This window comes from Durio zibethinus, chromosome 25, assembly GCF_047325235.1.
Source record: "Durio zibethinus cultivar Kanyao isolate XHJ-2024 chromosome 25, ASM4732523v1, whole genome shotgun sequence".
Classification (NCBI taxonomy): domain Eukaryota; kingdom Viridiplantae; phylum Streptophyta; class Magnoliopsida; order Malvales; family Malvaceae; genus Durio; species Durio zibethinus.
In genome coordinates this window covers 20,104,079-20,120,431 of record NC_143186.1, presented here as the reverse complement: position 1 = coordinate 20,120,431, position 16,353 = coordinate 20,104,079, and the positions used below count along the sequence as shown (strand labels likewise).

At 33.2% G+C, this 16,353-nt stretch overlaps 3 protein-coding genes across 12 annotated transcripts; 2 read left to right on the top strand and 1 right to left on the bottom strand.

Moving 5' to 3' along the window:
* Window positions 1-1,212: 1,212 nt before the first annotated feature.
* Window positions 1,213-4,233, top strand: LOC111275567 (Nucleotide/sugar transporter family protein). Of its 5 annotated transcripts, none has more exons than XM_022860969.2 (8): window positions 1,270-1,404; window positions 2,050-2,150; window positions 2,422-2,573; window positions 2,714-2,922; window positions 3,007-3,100; window positions 3,194-3,360; window positions 3,447-3,617; window positions 3,748-4,233. In XM_022860969.2, exons 2-8 carry the CDS (start codon window positions 2,117-2,119, stop codon window positions 4,019-4,021), a joined length of 1,101 nt encoding a protein of 366 aa, XP_022716704.1. In that variant the 5' UTR covers window positions 1,270-1,404; window positions 2,050-2,116; the 3' UTR covers window positions 4,022-4,233. The 5 variants fall into 5 exon arrangements, with proteins under 5 accessions (XP_089610940.1, XP_089610941.1, XP_022716704.1 ...); XM_022860968.2 differs by having other exon boundaries at window positions 1,295-1,404; window positions 2,110-2,150; XM_089754813.1 differs by having other exon boundaries at window positions 1,295-1,809; window positions 2,110-2,150.
* Window positions 4,234-4,418: 185 nt separating this feature from the next.
* On the bottom strand, window positions 4,419-10,467 carry LOC111275566 (GBF-interacting protein 1-like). Of its 5 annotated transcripts, none has more exons than XM_089754810.1 (9): window positions 10,214-10,467; window positions 8,964-9,011; window positions 8,638-8,700; window positions 8,405-8,531; window positions 7,727-8,283; window positions 6,912-7,179; window positions 6,188-6,476; window positions 5,383-5,829; window positions 4,419-5,167 (listed from the first exon to the last, which is right to left on the bottom strand). In XM_089754810.1, exons 1-9 carry the CDS (start codon window positions 10,410-10,412, stop codon window positions 4,868-4,870), a joined length of 2,298 nt encoding a protein of 765 aa, XP_089610936.1. In that variant the 5' UTR covers window positions 10,413-10,467; the 3' UTR covers window positions 4,419-4,867. The 5 variants fall into 5 exon arrangements, with proteins under 5 accessions (XP_089610936.1, XP_089610937.1, XP_022716698.1 ...); XM_089754811.1 differs by having other exon boundaries at window positions 4,419-5,071; XM_022860963.2 differs by having other exon boundaries at window positions 8,638-8,704; window positions 8,968-9,011.
* Window positions 10,468-13,318: 2,851 nt separating this feature from the next.
* Window positions 13,319-15,909, top strand: LOC111275568 (heterogeneous nuclear ribonucleoprotein 1-like). Of its 2 annotated transcripts, XM_022860971.2 has the most exons (6): window positions 13,319-13,486; window positions 13,662-13,702; window positions 13,908-14,071; window positions 14,407-14,506; window positions 14,607-14,776; window positions 15,057-15,909. In XM_022860971.2, the coding sequence occupies exons 1-6, from the start codon at window positions 13,431-13,433 to the stop codon at window positions 15,567-15,569; spliced, it is 1,044 nt and encodes a 347-aa protein (XP_022716706.1). In that variant the 5' UTR covers window positions 13,319-13,430; the 3' UTR covers window positions 15,570-15,909. The 2 variants fall into 2 exon arrangements, with proteins under 2 accessions (XP_022716706.1, XP_022716707.1); XM_022860972.2 differs by lacking the exon at window positions 13,662-13,702 and having other exon boundaries at window positions 13,331-13,486.
* The last annotated feature ends 444 nt before the right edge of the window (window positions 15,910-16,353 follow it).

The window sequence follows — 16,353 nt, the reverse complement described above, 5'->3', positions numbered from 1 at the left end:
TGTTTGGATTCTTTAGTCTTTACGAAATTTGAATGGATTTGTTAAACAAATTGTAAGTCAAAAAACAGTGAGGCTACCAGCCTGATTGAAACTGTATTATATTCAAGACTGGTAGTAAATATCATGCCCCATTGACATCTAAATTATTGGTAATTTTAAGTTATTTAACCCTCTTTTCAATGGGAGTGATGTTAGATCGAGATTGGCAGGTGTTCATTAGCACATATAGTGATTGGATTTGAGCTCTTGCTAAAAGCAGTTCACATCTAATTTTTTTCATGTTTTCCAAATGTAAGAAATCAGAGATACGTACAAACTTGGATAAGTATATTTGCAGGTTGGATGTTGCATTATTATAGGCGGCAGGTCCTTGCCTTTGGTTGTTGAATGAAAGAGTGGGGACAAAACAGACACAAACGTTCATATTCCCTTGTTGAAACATCAATTTATTCGATTCTTGGAACGGAAGCATACCATCAATTTCGTTCAACATCTTCTGATCCGCCATTTACGAATTACCAGTCCATTAATATCATGTCATCCAGGTGATGATCCTACTAGGCACTAGCTAAAGCCTAAAGGCCGCACTATTTTTGCAAAATTCAAGAATAGATAATGTATTCATTATTAAAGTCTTTCTATAAATATACCCTTGTGCCTATAGCCACTCCTTTAACCTTTCCCCTTAATAATAAATGAATCAAATCCATAAAAAATTTTTGACCCTGCAATTAACAATAACAATGTGGCATCAAAACCAATTGAGTTGCCTCCTTATCACGAACTTCCAAACCCCGAGATTGTTATTGGCTCATTTCAAAAGAGTACTTAACGGCCATAGATGCACATACATTGACTATTTCTTTGTATAAAACAAATTTAAAAAAAAAATGATGTTTCCTTAACTTATCCGGAAACCCATATCAGATCATGAAAATCAAACGTGTATGTATTAAAAGAAAGAACCATAGGGATCTTTGCAGTGAGAAATTTTGACATGTGGCACCATGTAATCATTTCATCGTTCCATTCCTTGCAGGTGTTTGTAGAGTTAGGTGCGGGCATAGCAATATCTCATCTGATAATTTAAAATTTCAATTATCAGTAACTAACTTTAGTAGGACACTTGTCCATGTCAATCTAAAATATGATCTTTGTGTAGTTCAAATCTTCATTTATATTCTCTTCTGATTTATTACAAGACCCTTTTTTAAAAATTTTACCTTCAACTGAAAGTTTTTCTATCTTTTCAAAATGTGGTATATATATTTAAGATAGTTCATTTTGATCATTTGTGATCCAATAGGTGCAGTTTCTGTGTTGGAATGGGGTGGTTTGATTCTCTGTTAGGGCCAGATGAAAGAAAGTTTATCAAAAGGAAAGACAGTGATGCAGGTGAAGCAGGTTTGTCTGAATCCTTAAACGACATTCTCATATTCATGTTTCATTCTTCATCGACAAGATGTTTTGTTTTATGGTTTTTCTTTCTTACATTATGGTTATCTTTTTCTCTGCCTGTAAATTTTTTTTGGGATCCAATGTCAATGTTTTCGTTTAGTAGTTTTGGAGAGTCTCCATAGGTAATATGACATTGCCCGTGAAGTTGTTTAACATTGATCTCCATTTTATTCAATGTGATGTGATATTCTGTCAACGAAATCGGTATTTTCTTTCTTTGATTTCTGGTTTATTATCTACTTTTTTTACTTCATTGATTGTGTTCTTTCTGTTAACTCAAGCTGATTTTTTGTTGTCCACAAATGGAGTTTTGGGGGTAAAAGAATCCAGGCAACCAGCTAGATTTGCAATGTAAGACAAAGGGATTTGCTTTCATGCTTGTAATAATTAATGATTATTTGATCTGGACCCTCCTCTCTGTCGCCTCTCTTACTTAGTCTCCTATTGGTTTCCTTAAAGGTTTTTTTTTTTTCAGGTCCCTTTCTCAAAAGAATTGCCCATTTTTATAGTTTCCAAGTGATTTTATCTTGTCTTGAACTGCTTGCTACTCTTAAGTAATTATGCAGCCTCAGTGTTGATTGTTCTTTTCAGTGATGCATATCCTTATAAGGAATTTCTCCTGATCGTGAGGATTTAACTTTTGTGGTTCAGGAAAACAATGAATGTTTTACTTCTGCTAAATGGTCTCAAAGGTAGCTTTTCTTCTTCTACAACTAATTTGCCAGCAAAGTAGTTGCTCCTACTCCTATGTCATCTTCTTTTTCCTTTGGGACCAGGACTAAAATCTTAATACATATTTGAGCCTCAGATCAATCATCGTTTAGGCAATTTTACAATTTAATAGCTTTTTTGTGCCAGCATTATCAAAATCCTAGTCATTCATGAGTAACAGATTATGTCTGTAATGACTTGGTGTTAGTTTTCTAGGAAAAGTTTAGTTCTCAAAATTCCATTATTTTCCAGGTAGAGCATTGGAAGAGCTCAGGAGTTCCCTCTACAACGAGCTTAGAACTTCAGAAGGAGCCAAGCGCCAACAACAACGATTTTGTGGACCTGTGGTCGCAATGTCCTTCAATTTCATGGTTGCTGTTGGGATTATTCTGGCAAACAAATTAGTTAGTTCCTTTAAACTCGTTTTTCTTACATGTTCTATCATATTCATTTGAGAACACTACTGCTCTTTTATTTTAAGACTTCCTAAAGCTTTACAATATGTTCAATATAAGTGTCTTATACGAGTAATATTTGTTTTCAGGTGATGGGGAAAGTTGGATTCAATTTCCCAATCTTCCTAACCTTCATACATTACTCCATAGCATGGCTGTTACTAGCATTTTTCAAGGCATTGTCATTGCTTCCAGTTTCCCCTCCCTCTAAAACCACTCCTTCCTCATCCCTCTTCACTTTGGGCGCTATAATGGCTTTTGCGTCTGGCCTCGCCAATACCAGCCTAAAGTATAACAGGTCTGCAACCTGGTTTTCAACCAGCTTTTTGAATTCCTAAATCTGTCATTAATCCTGTTTCCTCACAATTCATCTGATATGCAGTGTTGGTTTCTACCAAATGGCTAAAATTGCAGTCACTCCTACTATTGTTCTTGCAGAATTTGTTCTCTTCAGGAAAACCATTTCTTTCAAAAAGGTTAGCTGGCAGTTTACTTGAAGGACTTCCTTTAATTCTTTCCTGTTTTCTGGTTTTTTCCAGCTAGTTATTATGAAATCCATCATTTTTCAGGTTTTGGCTCTAGTAGTTGTCTCCGCCGGTGTATCAGTAGCTACTGTGACAGATTTAGAGTTCAATGCTTTTGGTGCATGCATCGCCATTGCATGGATTATCCCAAGCGCTATAAACAAAATTCTCTGGTCTAATTTACAACAACAAGCCAACTGGACAGCACTTGCGTAAGTCAGAAGTAATTGCCATATTTTTCTTTCCTCTATCGGACAAACAATCATCTGGTTATTGAGAAAACAAATTTCGAATGTAGGTTGATGTGGAAGACAACCCCAATCACAATTTTCTTCTTAGTAGCCCTGATGCCATGGTTGGATCCACCAGGACTGCTATTGTTCAAATGGGATCTAAATAATTCAACAGCAGTTCTCATCTCAGCTCTACTTGGTTTTCTCTTACAATGGTCTGGTGCTCTGGCTTTGGGGTGAGTGGACTCTATTCTCACATTTCACTTTTTGAACATAGAGAGCCAAGTTTCAGACAGCATTGTTTACTCTTTGTTGGACTTGGTTGAAGCAACTAATGGCAGACTTATGTCTTTTTTTTTCTCGTAGAGCAACTTCTGCAACCTCTCATGTTGTATTGGGACAATTTAAGACATGTGTGATACTTGTTGGAGGATATGTACTTTTGGATTCAGATCCAGGCTTTGTGAGCCTTTGTGGAGCTGTTGCTGCTCTTGGTGGAATGTCGGTTTACACATCACTTAACTTGAAAGAGTCAAATGAAAGTTCAAGCAAGCAGCAAAACCCTCTACCAAAAACGAAAACCAGTGAAAATGTCAGTGAAGACTCAACAGTAACAAATACTGCTACTAATGTTGTGTAAAAATATAGAAGAGAGAGGGAGGATGAAGGCCTGTGTTCTTCTGTAATGGCTCCAACAGAAGAATTCTGGATGGAAGATTTCATATTTTGTATAGATAAGGAAACAAAGACTGACAGGAGTTACTGAGTTTTTTCCCCTCAATATTTGATGATTTGTTTTATTCTATGCTTTGGAATTGAATTTCACAGGAAAGGTTTGTGTTGCTTGATTTGTATCATTAGCTAAAGCCTTCCAAATCACCTGACAATCCCAAACACATCAAACTTACTGATGAGTAAATACCTTAAACGAGTCAGATCACCCTTCAACACTATCTCATCTAACAAACACAAAAGATTTAAAGCATAAAATAATCAAGTGATGGAAGATTTTGATGATGGAATGAAAGTGCAAAACCTGAAAATAACTAGGTAGCTTGTCATTAACATGACCATCAGTCAATTCAAGAAACTAGAATAGCCTTCTCATATACCAATTACAGCTTGTATCACCTTTCCTCCCTATTCAAAATTTAATATACAGGTGAGACATTAGAAAGGAAAATTTGGCAAAATCCCACCTAATCTATTGACCTCTTCAATTCCTATAGAGAATCTTACGAGAATAATAAGTTCCAATAGAAACAGCAAAGAGTTTGCTACCCAGGACAACACTATATGAAATGGGGGGAAAATATGGCAAGAAAAAGGTAAAACAAGTTGGCAACATATTTCCCCACCAGATATTACCCTCATATATGTGAGATGCCTTTAGTATTTACACTCAAAAAAGAAGGCCAGAGTTTCAACCTCCCATAAGGTCCTCCCATGTAATTTCTATTTTGCGTGCTCGTAAGATTTTAACAGTTCAGTAATTAGTGTTCCAATTTATCTGTGCAAGTTGAGGCTGCTGATAAGCACCAGTTGGGGGACCCACAGTTCCAACAGCTGCAGCCATGGCTTGAGATTGTTGTAGCAGGGTATTAACATTGGAAGGAGCAGCCATTGTTTGTGGTGACTGATAAAGTCCAGCAAAGGCACCATGACCAGCCTGTGCAGGAGAGAAAGGAACCTGTTGGCCATGAAGGGAGAGGTTGTAAGAATTAACCTGCAAGTTGGATAAATCTTGCCCTGGTGCAGCAGGCATCCAGAGTGCTGAACCTTCATTCTGCCAAAAAAAATATATACTTTTACATTGTGTTAGAATTAACTTGATTGCCAATAAAAAATACTTTGAAAATATAGTAAGATACAATTTGCATATAAGCTAAAACAAAAACCCCATAACATAACTACAATCAATCGATCATATAATACATAATGGAAAAACACATTTTATGTAAAATGGTTGGTTCTATAAAGGAAAAGTAAAGCAAAACCAACCATTGGTCCAGTTGTGTATATATGATTTTCCTTCAACTGTGATGGTACAAGATTCTCTTTGCTGCTAGAGCTTCCAGAGGTCACTGATGGAAAAGATAAATTGAAACCAACAAATGGAGAAGTCAATGGACCATAGCCAGATGGAATTGTGAGGTGAGCAGGATTTCCTACATTAGTTCCAGGCTTGAACTGTGGAAGAGGGAATTTGACCCCAGGTGCAGCTGCTCCAGGTGGCATGTATACATTACCGGTTGAAGGTTGCTGAGGGAGCCCAGAGGGGTTTAAAAATTGATGCATTGGATGCATATAAAAAGGTGAAAGATAGTGAGGATAAAAGCAATTAGGTGGAAATGGCTGCCGGAAAAGATGAACTGCTTGTGGGGCTGCAGCAACAGAGCTCTGAACAGGTGGTGTTGAACTGCCAGATGGAGCTAGAGAATTCCCAGTCTACAAATTTGACAAATCGAGTGTAAGAAGCACATAATTATAATAGTATAAAGCATAGAAAAACATTTGATGTCACTATGGACAAAGAAAAACAGTACAATTTAATTTTCTGAAGTTCATGGGAGTGTATGATAACTTTCTTGTCATATTCCGTACTACTCAAGCATCATGAACTATAAAAAACAGTAGAGATCAAACAAAATACAAAAAATACAAATGCCAAGTACTAAAACAATTTTTCAAAAGCACATTATAAGCCACCTGAGTAGATGCAAGGGAGTTTAAAGATGTTGAATCACAGTGGAGTTCTGTAACAATTAAATGAAAATATGACAGTTACGTAGAAACAAGTGCTTACAGCAAAGTTTACAATGCTAGAAACATCATGCACCCGAGCCTCAGGTTCATCTAACTGCACAAGGTGGCTCGCTGATGCGGGCATGAAACCAAACCCATAGCTTGGGACATTTGGAATGACACTCTGATTACCTTCTGGGTTCAAATGCAGTTCTTGATTTGATTGATCAACTTTAAAGTCTGCATCAGATGAAATATTGCCATCTGATTCTGGCACTTTCTCAAACTCAGGAGGAGATTGTGGTTTATCAGCATTATCCCCTTCCACATCTGATAATATACCTTGGCTTCTGCAGAAACCATAAAGACCCAATAAGATCTAAATTATTAAAGAACAAAATAGATTACTGGGAATATTGTTTAGAGGTCCCCAATAATCTAGCAGTAAATATCGATAGCAAATTAAGCGCATTTATAACTACAGATATTTATCCAGACAGGTTTTTCCTCTGTAATCCCACCAGAAGATACAACAGAAAATTATTTTCTTTTTTATTCTTTTAAAACAGTAGAATGGCAAAACATCAGGTCTCACCCTATGGCTCATGTAATTGCTTTCAATCAACCAAAGAAGAAATTAGAACTAACATACCACCATTGCCTCAAAATAATTGTTGAGATGAATAAAATGATCTTGGAATCAATAGATACTTACTAGCAGAAGAAAAACAATGCATCAAAGAAAATATAAATTCTAATAAATGTAGAAACTAATGTCCACTAACCTAGAAGATGGCTCCCTGGCAGTTTCATCACTACCCTGAGAAATATCAACAGGGCATGCAGAGTTAATCTCCACACTAGTGACATTATTGTGTTTTGTTCCCTGTCTAAAACTATCATCAAAGCTTCCAAAAGTTAAGCCATTTTTTAATGCTTCAGAGACTTTGAAGTGGATGGGAAAAGTAACATGTTGACCATTGGGAACATTTGAATCAGCAAGCAATTGGGAATTGGCTTTAATAGTGACAGCTGCAACCTCAGATGTGACCACTGTTTCAGAACAAGAGCCAAGTTAAATCTCAAAAACAAAAAAAAGTGCATAAAGACAACCTTTAAGTATAAGATTTTTTATATCAATATCTAGGCCAGGGATGCTTCAAAAGGAGGGAACATTATACAACAAAAATCAATGAATTAGCAACACTTGTGCTTACAATAAGCACATTACTACTATTGTTTAAAAAGATGTAAAAACAATAAAAAAAAAGGCAGTCTAAAGCACAACAATGGGTGCATAACCAAGAGACAATTTGCAATAAACAGAAAATTGCAAAGAGTTAAGCAGGATTTTTCCAGCAGGATCGTTTACCCTTTCTCCTAGAAAGGGAAACAGAAGAACAGCAAAGGCATACACCTAAAATACTATACCTAGCCAATGCCAAAGAGAAAAGACTGAAAACAAAGGCATCCAAAAGTATTTCAAAAATAAAATATTGTACATCAAAAGTCGGTAAATAGGAAAGATAAAAAAACTACACAAAGATCATACAAACTACTGCATTTTATGGCATCACAAATCAAACAAAAAAGGTAATACCTTGTAGCAAGGCGGGCTCTATAGGCTTGGACTGCTTAGCCTGTTCAGCAACCTTTGATTTGCTGGGGGCCTTCTTTCCATGCATTGAGCTTGGAACCTCAGAGGCTGTTTTCTCAGTCTTTGATACATCAATATCATGGGTAACATGTTTGTTTCCTTGAATATGGTTTACTTCAGCAGCTTCTTGTTGGCACTCAATTTCATGTTTTATTGTACCCACAGGACCAGCATGCTGTGACACAATGGGTGCCAACACAGGATCCGAAGCAGATGAATTGACAATAGATACAGTTGCGGAAGTGCGAGAAGTTGATGAGGCATTAGAATTTGATGTGGACTTCTCTTGACCTCTGATCAGAGAGCTAAAGGACTGAGCAGGAATGGGGGCAGCAAGTTCTGTAACAGCTGGTTGCACTGAAATAGTTTTTGGCTTGTTTGCAAGTAAGCCATCTTTAGTTTCACTATGAACGCCATCCACAGGCACTTGGGGTCCATGTCCATGACTTGTGCTCCTATTTGGTGAAGCAGTAATGCCATTTGGAATAGCAGTTGCTGTTCTGTGAAAGAAGGAAACAAAATTTAGGTAAGATTTAACTTTATTCTCTAGAATTAACCAATTAACAAGTGCATAAAAGTCATATTTTGATGCAAAAAAATGATATCATTATGCATATTTACTTTGTTGTGTGAGATGCAGTATTATTTTTGACTTTTTGAGACACGGGCAAAGGCATAGAACCTCTATCTGAGGTATGATTAGCCCCTTTCTCCCTTCGAGCAGATGCATTCTTTCCAACTCCAGCATCTTAAAAGAACAAGGCTTGTTACATTAGCAACTTACAAATAAGTTAAATTCATAAATTCGTGCATAAATAGGAGAAGAGAAAAAAAAAAAAAAAAAAAACTAATACCTTTACCAGATGATGTATAATAGTTCCCTCGACTGCCCCGGCCCCCTCGACTTTGTGTACCAGCTGTCTGCATAAAAGAAGAATTGAGTTATAATTCACAATTCACTAAGGCTAACTAAAGCAAAATCCAATCACAAAAAATCCTTCAACTAAAACAAATTCTAGTAAGTAATACTCTAATACATTACATTCATCATCTTTTTTATTTACCACAGTCCTATAAAACCATTAGAGTCATTGATAACCAAAATTCTAACTGCAGGTGGGAAGTAAAGAAGATTAAAATGAAATAGGTTTTGTTTTCGCATTGGAAAGCAAATGAACACTTGCCTCCTTTTTCTTATCGCGTTTTCTTTTCACCTCATGAAATGTATCTGCCAACCAAACAATGTGATGGTCATACTTTCAAAAAGTAAAGCATAAGATACATTATGCAAAAACAAAGTATGCACTAAATGCAATTAGAATATCCTAAAAAAATAATGCTACTCTCAGCATGTCAATCCAGAAAGCACACTTCAATGGAACAAAAAAGAAAAATTATTTACCAACAATGAGCCTTTTAAGCATTTTCATGCATTTAAGTTAGACGCGGTGGTTTTTGGCTAAAAGAAAATTTTATCTACCATTGACCACCAAACCAAGGATGAAAAATTTTTGAACAATGATTTGTTGCTTTGAACAACATTATCAAATGATGATGGTAAAAACTAATTATTTAAAAGTCTAATCAACTGGACAAAGATTGAAAAAATAAAACAAAGAGATCTGCAAAATGCTATAGCTGATAAATCAAAAGAAAACACACAGATTATTCAATATATTGAATTTCTTTAATCTACTCATTTCCCAGCAACCAAACAACATTCTTCCTGACAAAAACAAAACCAAGAAACCAAACAGAGCAAGCTTCACTTTCCATTAGCAAAACACACAAAAACAAGCCAATCCCACCTCTCAGAATCTTAACTTTCTTCACTATTGCAACACAAAACATGAAACCAACAAACCAAACGAATCCACATTCCATTAGCAAAAACATACGAAAAACAGGAAAATCCAACCTCTCAAAATCTTAACTTTCTTCCCTATTGCAACACAAAACATGAAACCAACAAACCAAACGATGGACAATCCACTTTCCATTAGCAAAAACATACGAAAAGCAAGAAAATCCAACCTCTCAAAATCTTAACTTTCTTCACTGTTGCAACACAAAACATGAAACCAACAAAATGGACAATCCACTTTCCATTAGCAAATACATACGAAAAGTAAGAAAATCCAACCTCTCAAAAGCTTAGCTTTCTTCACTATTGCAACACAAAACATGAAACCAACAAACCAAACGATGGACAATCCACTTTCCATTAGCAAAAACATACGAAAAAGCGAGAAAATCCAACCTCTCAAAAATCCCAACTTTCTTGAACTTTTAAACACAAAAACCACACAGGAAAAACAGATCATAAACCCAGCAAACCCTTATAAAAGGCAAAACCCTAAAAAAGAAGCAAGAAAAACATACAAAACAGATAAAGAAGTCCAAAAAAAAAATCCAAATCTTTATTTTTACCCAAAAAAAGGAGCTTTTGGGCAGTTTCATTAGGATCCATAGAAAACTCTTTGAGGACTGCATAGATTTCTTCATCGCTGTGTTGCTTCCCTGTGATCTCCCTAATGCTTTGGATCGTTTTCTTTGCATTGTCTGGGATTGAAACCCTTGACCCCTCACCGCCACCTCCACGGCCGCCGCCGCCACCTTTGCTGCTCATGGTAGCAAAGAAAGAAAAAAAAGAAACAGGGGATGACAAAAGGGTAGAAAGAAGCAAAGAAAAAAGGAAGAGAAAATTGAATGTGTTATGTATTTATATTTATAATAATAACTAGGGCATGACCCAAAAAGGAGAATTGTGAAAAAAAAAAAATGTAAATACTTTTTGGATTTTTTAGTTGATGTTGTTTAAATGATGAGAGCATCTATCTAATTAAGTTGAGCTAAATTTAGTCGAATTAATATAATAAGAGTTTAATTTTAATTTAAAATTTATTATTTAAAATTTAGCTTAAGTTTTATCGAATTTTAATTTTTAAGTTTAAATCTTATTTAAGATAAAAATTAAATTATTTGAACTTATTTGATTATATTTTTTTTATAAAAAAATAAATTTAATTTTTATATTCATTTTTAAATTCAATTACATGTTTAAAATAAAGTTCAAACTTGAATTAATATATAAAAGTAAAATAATAATTTTTTAATTAACATAATAAAAATATATTAAAATTTAAAAATTTTATTAAACTTATGAGTTATTTGATTTGGATATTAAAATATTCGAATTCAACTTGTTCAATAAGATAAATTATTCGAGCTTTAGCTTAATTTAATAATGATTAAATTAAATTTAAATTTTATTTAAATTAATTTTAAATAATTTATTAATATTGATATATTATTTATATTCTTAAATAAGAGTATGGTTAATTGTCTGTCTATACAAAAAAAGTGAGAAAATGATTAGAGACCCAAAGATTTTTTTTTATTTTATTTTTGTATTTATTGTATTTATTTCTTTATAATGAAGATTATTAGTATGAATAAAATTATAATTTCTGATAATGAGTGTTGCTTTTCTATTTTTGTGAAGGGATTTTATTTAATTAATATAAAAATATTATTTTATCTTTATAAAAAAAATCTTATTTATCAATTAAAATATGTGAAATAATCGGGTCAATTCAAGATTCTTACTATTTTTTCCTTTACAGTTGGATACCCATTCATAACATAAACACGTGTTTATATTGCTAGTTTCATTTATTTAACTTTTTTTTTTTTGGTAAAAGATAGATTTAAATTGATGCCTATTTTTTAAATTAAATTTGTTTATAAAAAATTTTCAAAATGTCTTACATACATTAAATTTAATAAGAATACTGCACTTTAACTATTGAAAATCTATTTTTATTATATTATTAAAGGAATTTAAAGGTTTTTTTTTATTTATTTATATCGTGCTAGAGTTAAGTGTATAAATGATATATTAATATTTATAAAATTATTTCAATTTGGTTAAGATAAAACTCAAATATAACTTAATCATTGTTGAGTCATATTCAAGCAATTTAATATATCAAGCAAATTAAGTTTAAGTATCACAATATTCGACTCAAATAGCTTACAAATTTAATCAAAATTTTATTTTTTAAAATATTTTAATTAATTTAATTAAAATTTTATTATTTTACCTTAATAATTATTTATGTGTTCAACTCAAATTCAAGTTGAAAAACAAATAATCATAATTTAAAATTGAGTATAAAAATTAAATTTTTTTTATTTAATAAGTGAGTCTAATAGAGTGAATTTGAATAATTTGATTTTTATCTCAAATTAAAATTGAATTTAAAAATTAAAACTCTATCAACTTATAATTTAAATTTTGAAAAAAAAAATTCAAATCGAATTTAAAATTCTTATTATATTAACTTGATTCGACTTGATCACATTCTTAATTAAAATTTTTGTGAGAATCAAATCATTATTGAATATGCTCTAATAAAATAATGAGTTTATTATATGACATATGCTAATTGAAATTGAAATAATATATATCTTTTACGACGAAAACATAAAAAACTACACTAATATTCTAATTAAAAAAAATGAAATACAGAAATATTTATAAGGAAAATATGTTAATAGGAGAATTGAGAAAAAGTGTTAGTACAACATTTTGTGAGGTGTCGAGGGAATTAGTTCATGAAATTAGATTCATTCATTTTTTTTTTTCTTTTCATTGCACCTTTGAAAGGGAATAATAATGTGCGTGGGCTTTTTGTACCTTTTGAAATTGAGTTCAATTGCTTTGGATTTGAAGGGTAAAGGGAATCAATGAAGCATCAATTATAGATATGGATTACATCACTTGATCTACCACAACCCTTTTTTGCATATTTTTCAATTTTATTACCATGAAACAAAGATGAGGTTTTAATGGGTCAACTTTGCTAAATAAAAAGAAAAAGTATTTGCTTAACTTTTTGTATAAGAAATTGAAAATAAAAAATTTTGAAAAAGTACAATAAAAATTTGAAAGCCATAGTTTTTTTAATAAAAGAATATATTCCCGTTGTCTCAAATTATTTAAATGTTATTAATTTTCATGGAATTTTAAAAAAATTTAATTTTAATGTATTTAATATTAAAGTTTTATGATTTTTAATGTTAAAAAAATTTTATAAAAAAATAAGAATTTTAGATATTTAAAAAATATATAATCTAAAAATATCTAAAAAAATTGAAAAAAAAATGAAAGGGATAATTAACAAAAAATGAAAAATTATAGTATAAAATATAAATATACTAATTAACTATTTTAACTCAAAATACCATTATTATTTTTCAAAAATAAAATAAAACAATTTTTTAATTAGCAAAATAAAGTTTCTAATTAATCAAATACTAATAAATGTGATATCAATGGCATTAGTTACCCCTAGTCTCCTTAATCCGAGTACAGGTCTTTACCTCGATTCCTTAAACCATCAAGCTGACAAGACAACCTGACTTGGTCGTGTCGCTATTTATAATCTTACGTGGCAAACAGAGATGTCGGTCGATTTATTTGTTTATTTGTCACTGCATCCGGTGGCAAACTTGTAATTCATAAAAAAGGCATGCCTTTTTTTAAATAGTCTCCACTCACGTTCTCATCGTAAAAAACCCTAAACCGCCGTCGATTTCCCCTAATTATTTTCTCGACAAACAAACAAAGCGAATTAATCCAATGGGTTCCAAATTCAAGAACCATAACCCCCTCAGCGGGGATGGAGCTAGCCCCGGGTTAGTATCTTTCTTTTTGCCTTTCGATTCAATTCAAAATTTCACCTGTTTGGTTCCTGAGAAAAACTTTCGATCAAATTCTTCCTTTTTGTTCAAGTTATGCTCTTTTTTTTTTTAAGTATCCAATTCGTCTAGACAATTTCTTTATATTAAAATTTGTTTATTTTATTTTTAGGAAGATTTTTATCGGAGGATTGGCCAAAGAGACTACCTTTCGTGAGTCTTTATATTATTTTTCCTTTTTATTTTCAGATTTATTGAATTAAAAGAAAAAAGCAAACTTTAGCTAGCAATGAATTAGAAAAATTGAATTGGATTTAATTTTGTTGATTATTAGATTCATGGGTTATTATTTGAGGATGTAATTCGTTTGTTGATTTGGTGTTTTCTTTGTAATGCCATTGAATTGATGGATGTTCAGCTCAATTCAATAAGCACTTTGGAAAGTATGGGGAGATAATCGATTCTGTAATTATGAAAGATCGATACACTGGTCAGCCTCGCGGTTTTGGATTTATTACATATGCTGATCCATCCGTTGTAGAGAAGGTCATTGAAGAAGACCATGTCATCAATGGAAAACAGGTAAATAATATTTGTAATATTCCAAAAGTGAGGATACTATAAATTTAATACTTTTTTTTTCTGGATTATGCTTTAATTGTGTTTTATATTTATGGTTGAGAAGTTTTTACTAGTCAATAAGCTTTCTTTTGTGGTTGAAAGTAATCGTGGGTAAAATGAAATATAGAGTCAGGCTGTCATGATATCAGGTGGCTGATCCTTGAAATATGTAGCCTAATTAGGATGTTGGTGAAAGTTTTTGGTCAATAGAACTATGAAAAATTGGTTTTTGTGTTATATTGTTATTATTATTTAAACAAACCATGGAAGATGCTCATAAAATCAACTTTAAGCAGGTTGAGATAAAGAGGACAATTCCTAAAGGCTCTAGTCAGTCAAAGGATTTTAAGACAAAAAAGATATTTTTCGGTGGTATACCATCCTCAATCACGGAAGGTATGAATGCCAAGTCTTAGTATTTTCATTTTAGCAGTAGAGTGAGTATGAAAGTGTTGCTTAATATAAAATCCTGTCTGTGTGGTGCTTTATTATTCAGATGAATTAAGGAGTTTCTTCTCCAAGTATGGAACTGTAATGGAGCACCAAATTATTCGTGATCATGCAACCAATAGATCTCGTGGCTTTGGCTTTATAATTTTTGACAGTGAAGAGGTTGTAGATGATGTGTTATCGAAAGGAAATATGATTGATATGGCAGGTAACCAGGTAAGCTTAGTGAAATTGGACATACCTTCCAAGAATCAGTATGTAAAAAGGTTTTGGTGGAGTTTGCATTATTGTATTCTCCTTTTATCTTAGTAATATATATAATAGTAGACTTACTAGTTCGATTAATTTTCAGTACCGAACCACATAAACTACCCCAGTGGTTTATGTTTCAAATTATCAGTGGAGATTGATACATGTGTAGATCTCCCCAGGGAAAGGGCTATCGATTTAGTTTACATGCAGCCAAACTTAGGTTAACTAAGTTGCTTTGTTGTAGGTGGAGATCAAGAAAGCTGAACCAAAGAAAGCCTCAAACCCACCACCTGCTCCTGCATATGGTAGCAACTCTAGGGGCTGTTCTTATGATGATGGCTTTGGTGGATACGGTAGTTCATATGGGGGTTTTAATGGAGGGTTTGGTACAGTTCCTTATAGAACACCTGCGAGTCTTGGTGGTAGACTCAGTGGTGATTATGGGTATGGTAGTGGTGGTGGTGAATTTGGTGGAGGTTATGGGGGTTTTGGAGGCAATAGCTTAGGAGGCTACCGAGGTGAATCTTCCCTTGGTTATTCTGGCCGCTTTGGTTATGTTGGTGGCTTTGGAGGGGGTTATGGTGGAAGTGGTGTCGGCGGCTATGGCCGAGGAGGTGATGGTTATGGTAGTTATGCAGGTACAGGCTATGGTGGTGGTTATGAATATGGTCCTGGTGCTAGTTATGGTGGAGCAGGTGGGCTCTATGGAAGGGGAGGCTATAGTAGCAGTAGTCGATACCATCCATATGCAAGATAGAATGAAGGCATTGTGATTTGCCATAGAAGTTCCATACAGTTTCCTTAGATCTGCATTGTGCATCACTAGGCACTTTCTGACACAAGTACTAGAAGTCTTCTAATTATAGCATGTGGGGAAAGCTATCAAGATCAGAGGACACATCATGTTAGACTATTGTTCTATTGTATGGTTTAGAAAACCTTCATATCACTGCTTGATTGCCTTGTTCTAGTCTATTTTTATTTGGTTTGTCATGTAGACTATATCAACCTGTTTTGGACTTTGCTAGTTAGATATATTATCCCCTTTAGTTCTGTTTTAGCTTCTTACATAGTAATGCTATATCTTCTTTACATCAGACTAATCTTTTTTTGGCGATCAATTAAATTACTGCAAATATCGACTCATCAGGGATCAATGCATAGATTTGCCATTGTAGATGTTAGAATATTTAAGTTAGTTTGATATTCAATCACTTAACTTACTACTACTATTATAGTGATTAAAATAGGAAATGCTTGGAAATTATTAGGAAATGGTTGGTACTTGGATGTATTCTTATCACCCCTTATTCCAATGTTCATATGAGATGCCTTTAGGAAGGAAGACTTTTTGCAGGCTTTAATATATTTGTTCCATCCTGGTGGTATGCTGCTTACTGCTCTCCTCCGGTGATGTAGTTCTACATTTGTTCATAAGTTGTTACTTTTGGTTTTTGTTGGTGAAATTGTGGAAAAGCATGTAAAACTTCTCTTTTTATTTTCAATGTTATTGTACTATGGATATCTCATGTTCAATGAAA

Bases quoted from the DNA above. Each gene is read 5' to 3' on its own strand.
- LOC111275567 (XM_089754813.1), top strand. From the start codon at position 1,586: ATGACATTGCCCGTGAAGTTGTTTAACATTGATCTCCATTTTATTCAA. The intron at 2,151-2,421 runs GTAGCTTTTCTT...ATTATTTTCCAG, and splicing joins TCTGCTAAATGGTCTCAAAG to GTAGAGCATTGGAAGAGCTC. The intron at 3,618-3,747 runs GTGAGTGGACTC...TTTTTCTCGTAG, and splicing joins TCTGGTGCTCTGGCTTTGGG to AGCAACTTCTGCAACCTCTC.
- LOC111275566 (XM_089754810.1), bottom strand. From the start codon at position 10,412: ATGAGCAGCAAAGGTGGCGGCGGCGGCCGTGGAGGTGGCGGTGAGGGG. The intron at 8,532-8,637 runs GTATTAGTTTTT...TGTTCTTTTAAG, and splicing joins TTATACATCATCTGGTAAAG to ATGCTGGAGTTGGAAAGAAT. The intron at 8,284-8,404 runs GTAAATATGCAT...CTTCTTTCACAG, and splicing joins ACTGCATCTCACACAACAAA to AACAGCAACTGCTATTCCAA.
- LOC111275568 (XM_022860971.2), top strand. From the start codon at position 13,431: ATGGGTTCCAAATTCAAGAACCATAACCCCCTCAGCGGGGATGGAGCT. The intron at 13,703-13,907 runs GTGAGTCTTTAT...ATGGATGTTCAG, and splicing joins GGCCAAAGAGACTACCTTTC to CTCAATTCAATAAGCACTTT. The intron at 14,777-15,056 runs GTAAGCTTAGTG...GCTTTGTTGTAG, and splicing joins TTGATATGGCAGGTAACCAG to GTGGAGATCAAGAAAGCTGA.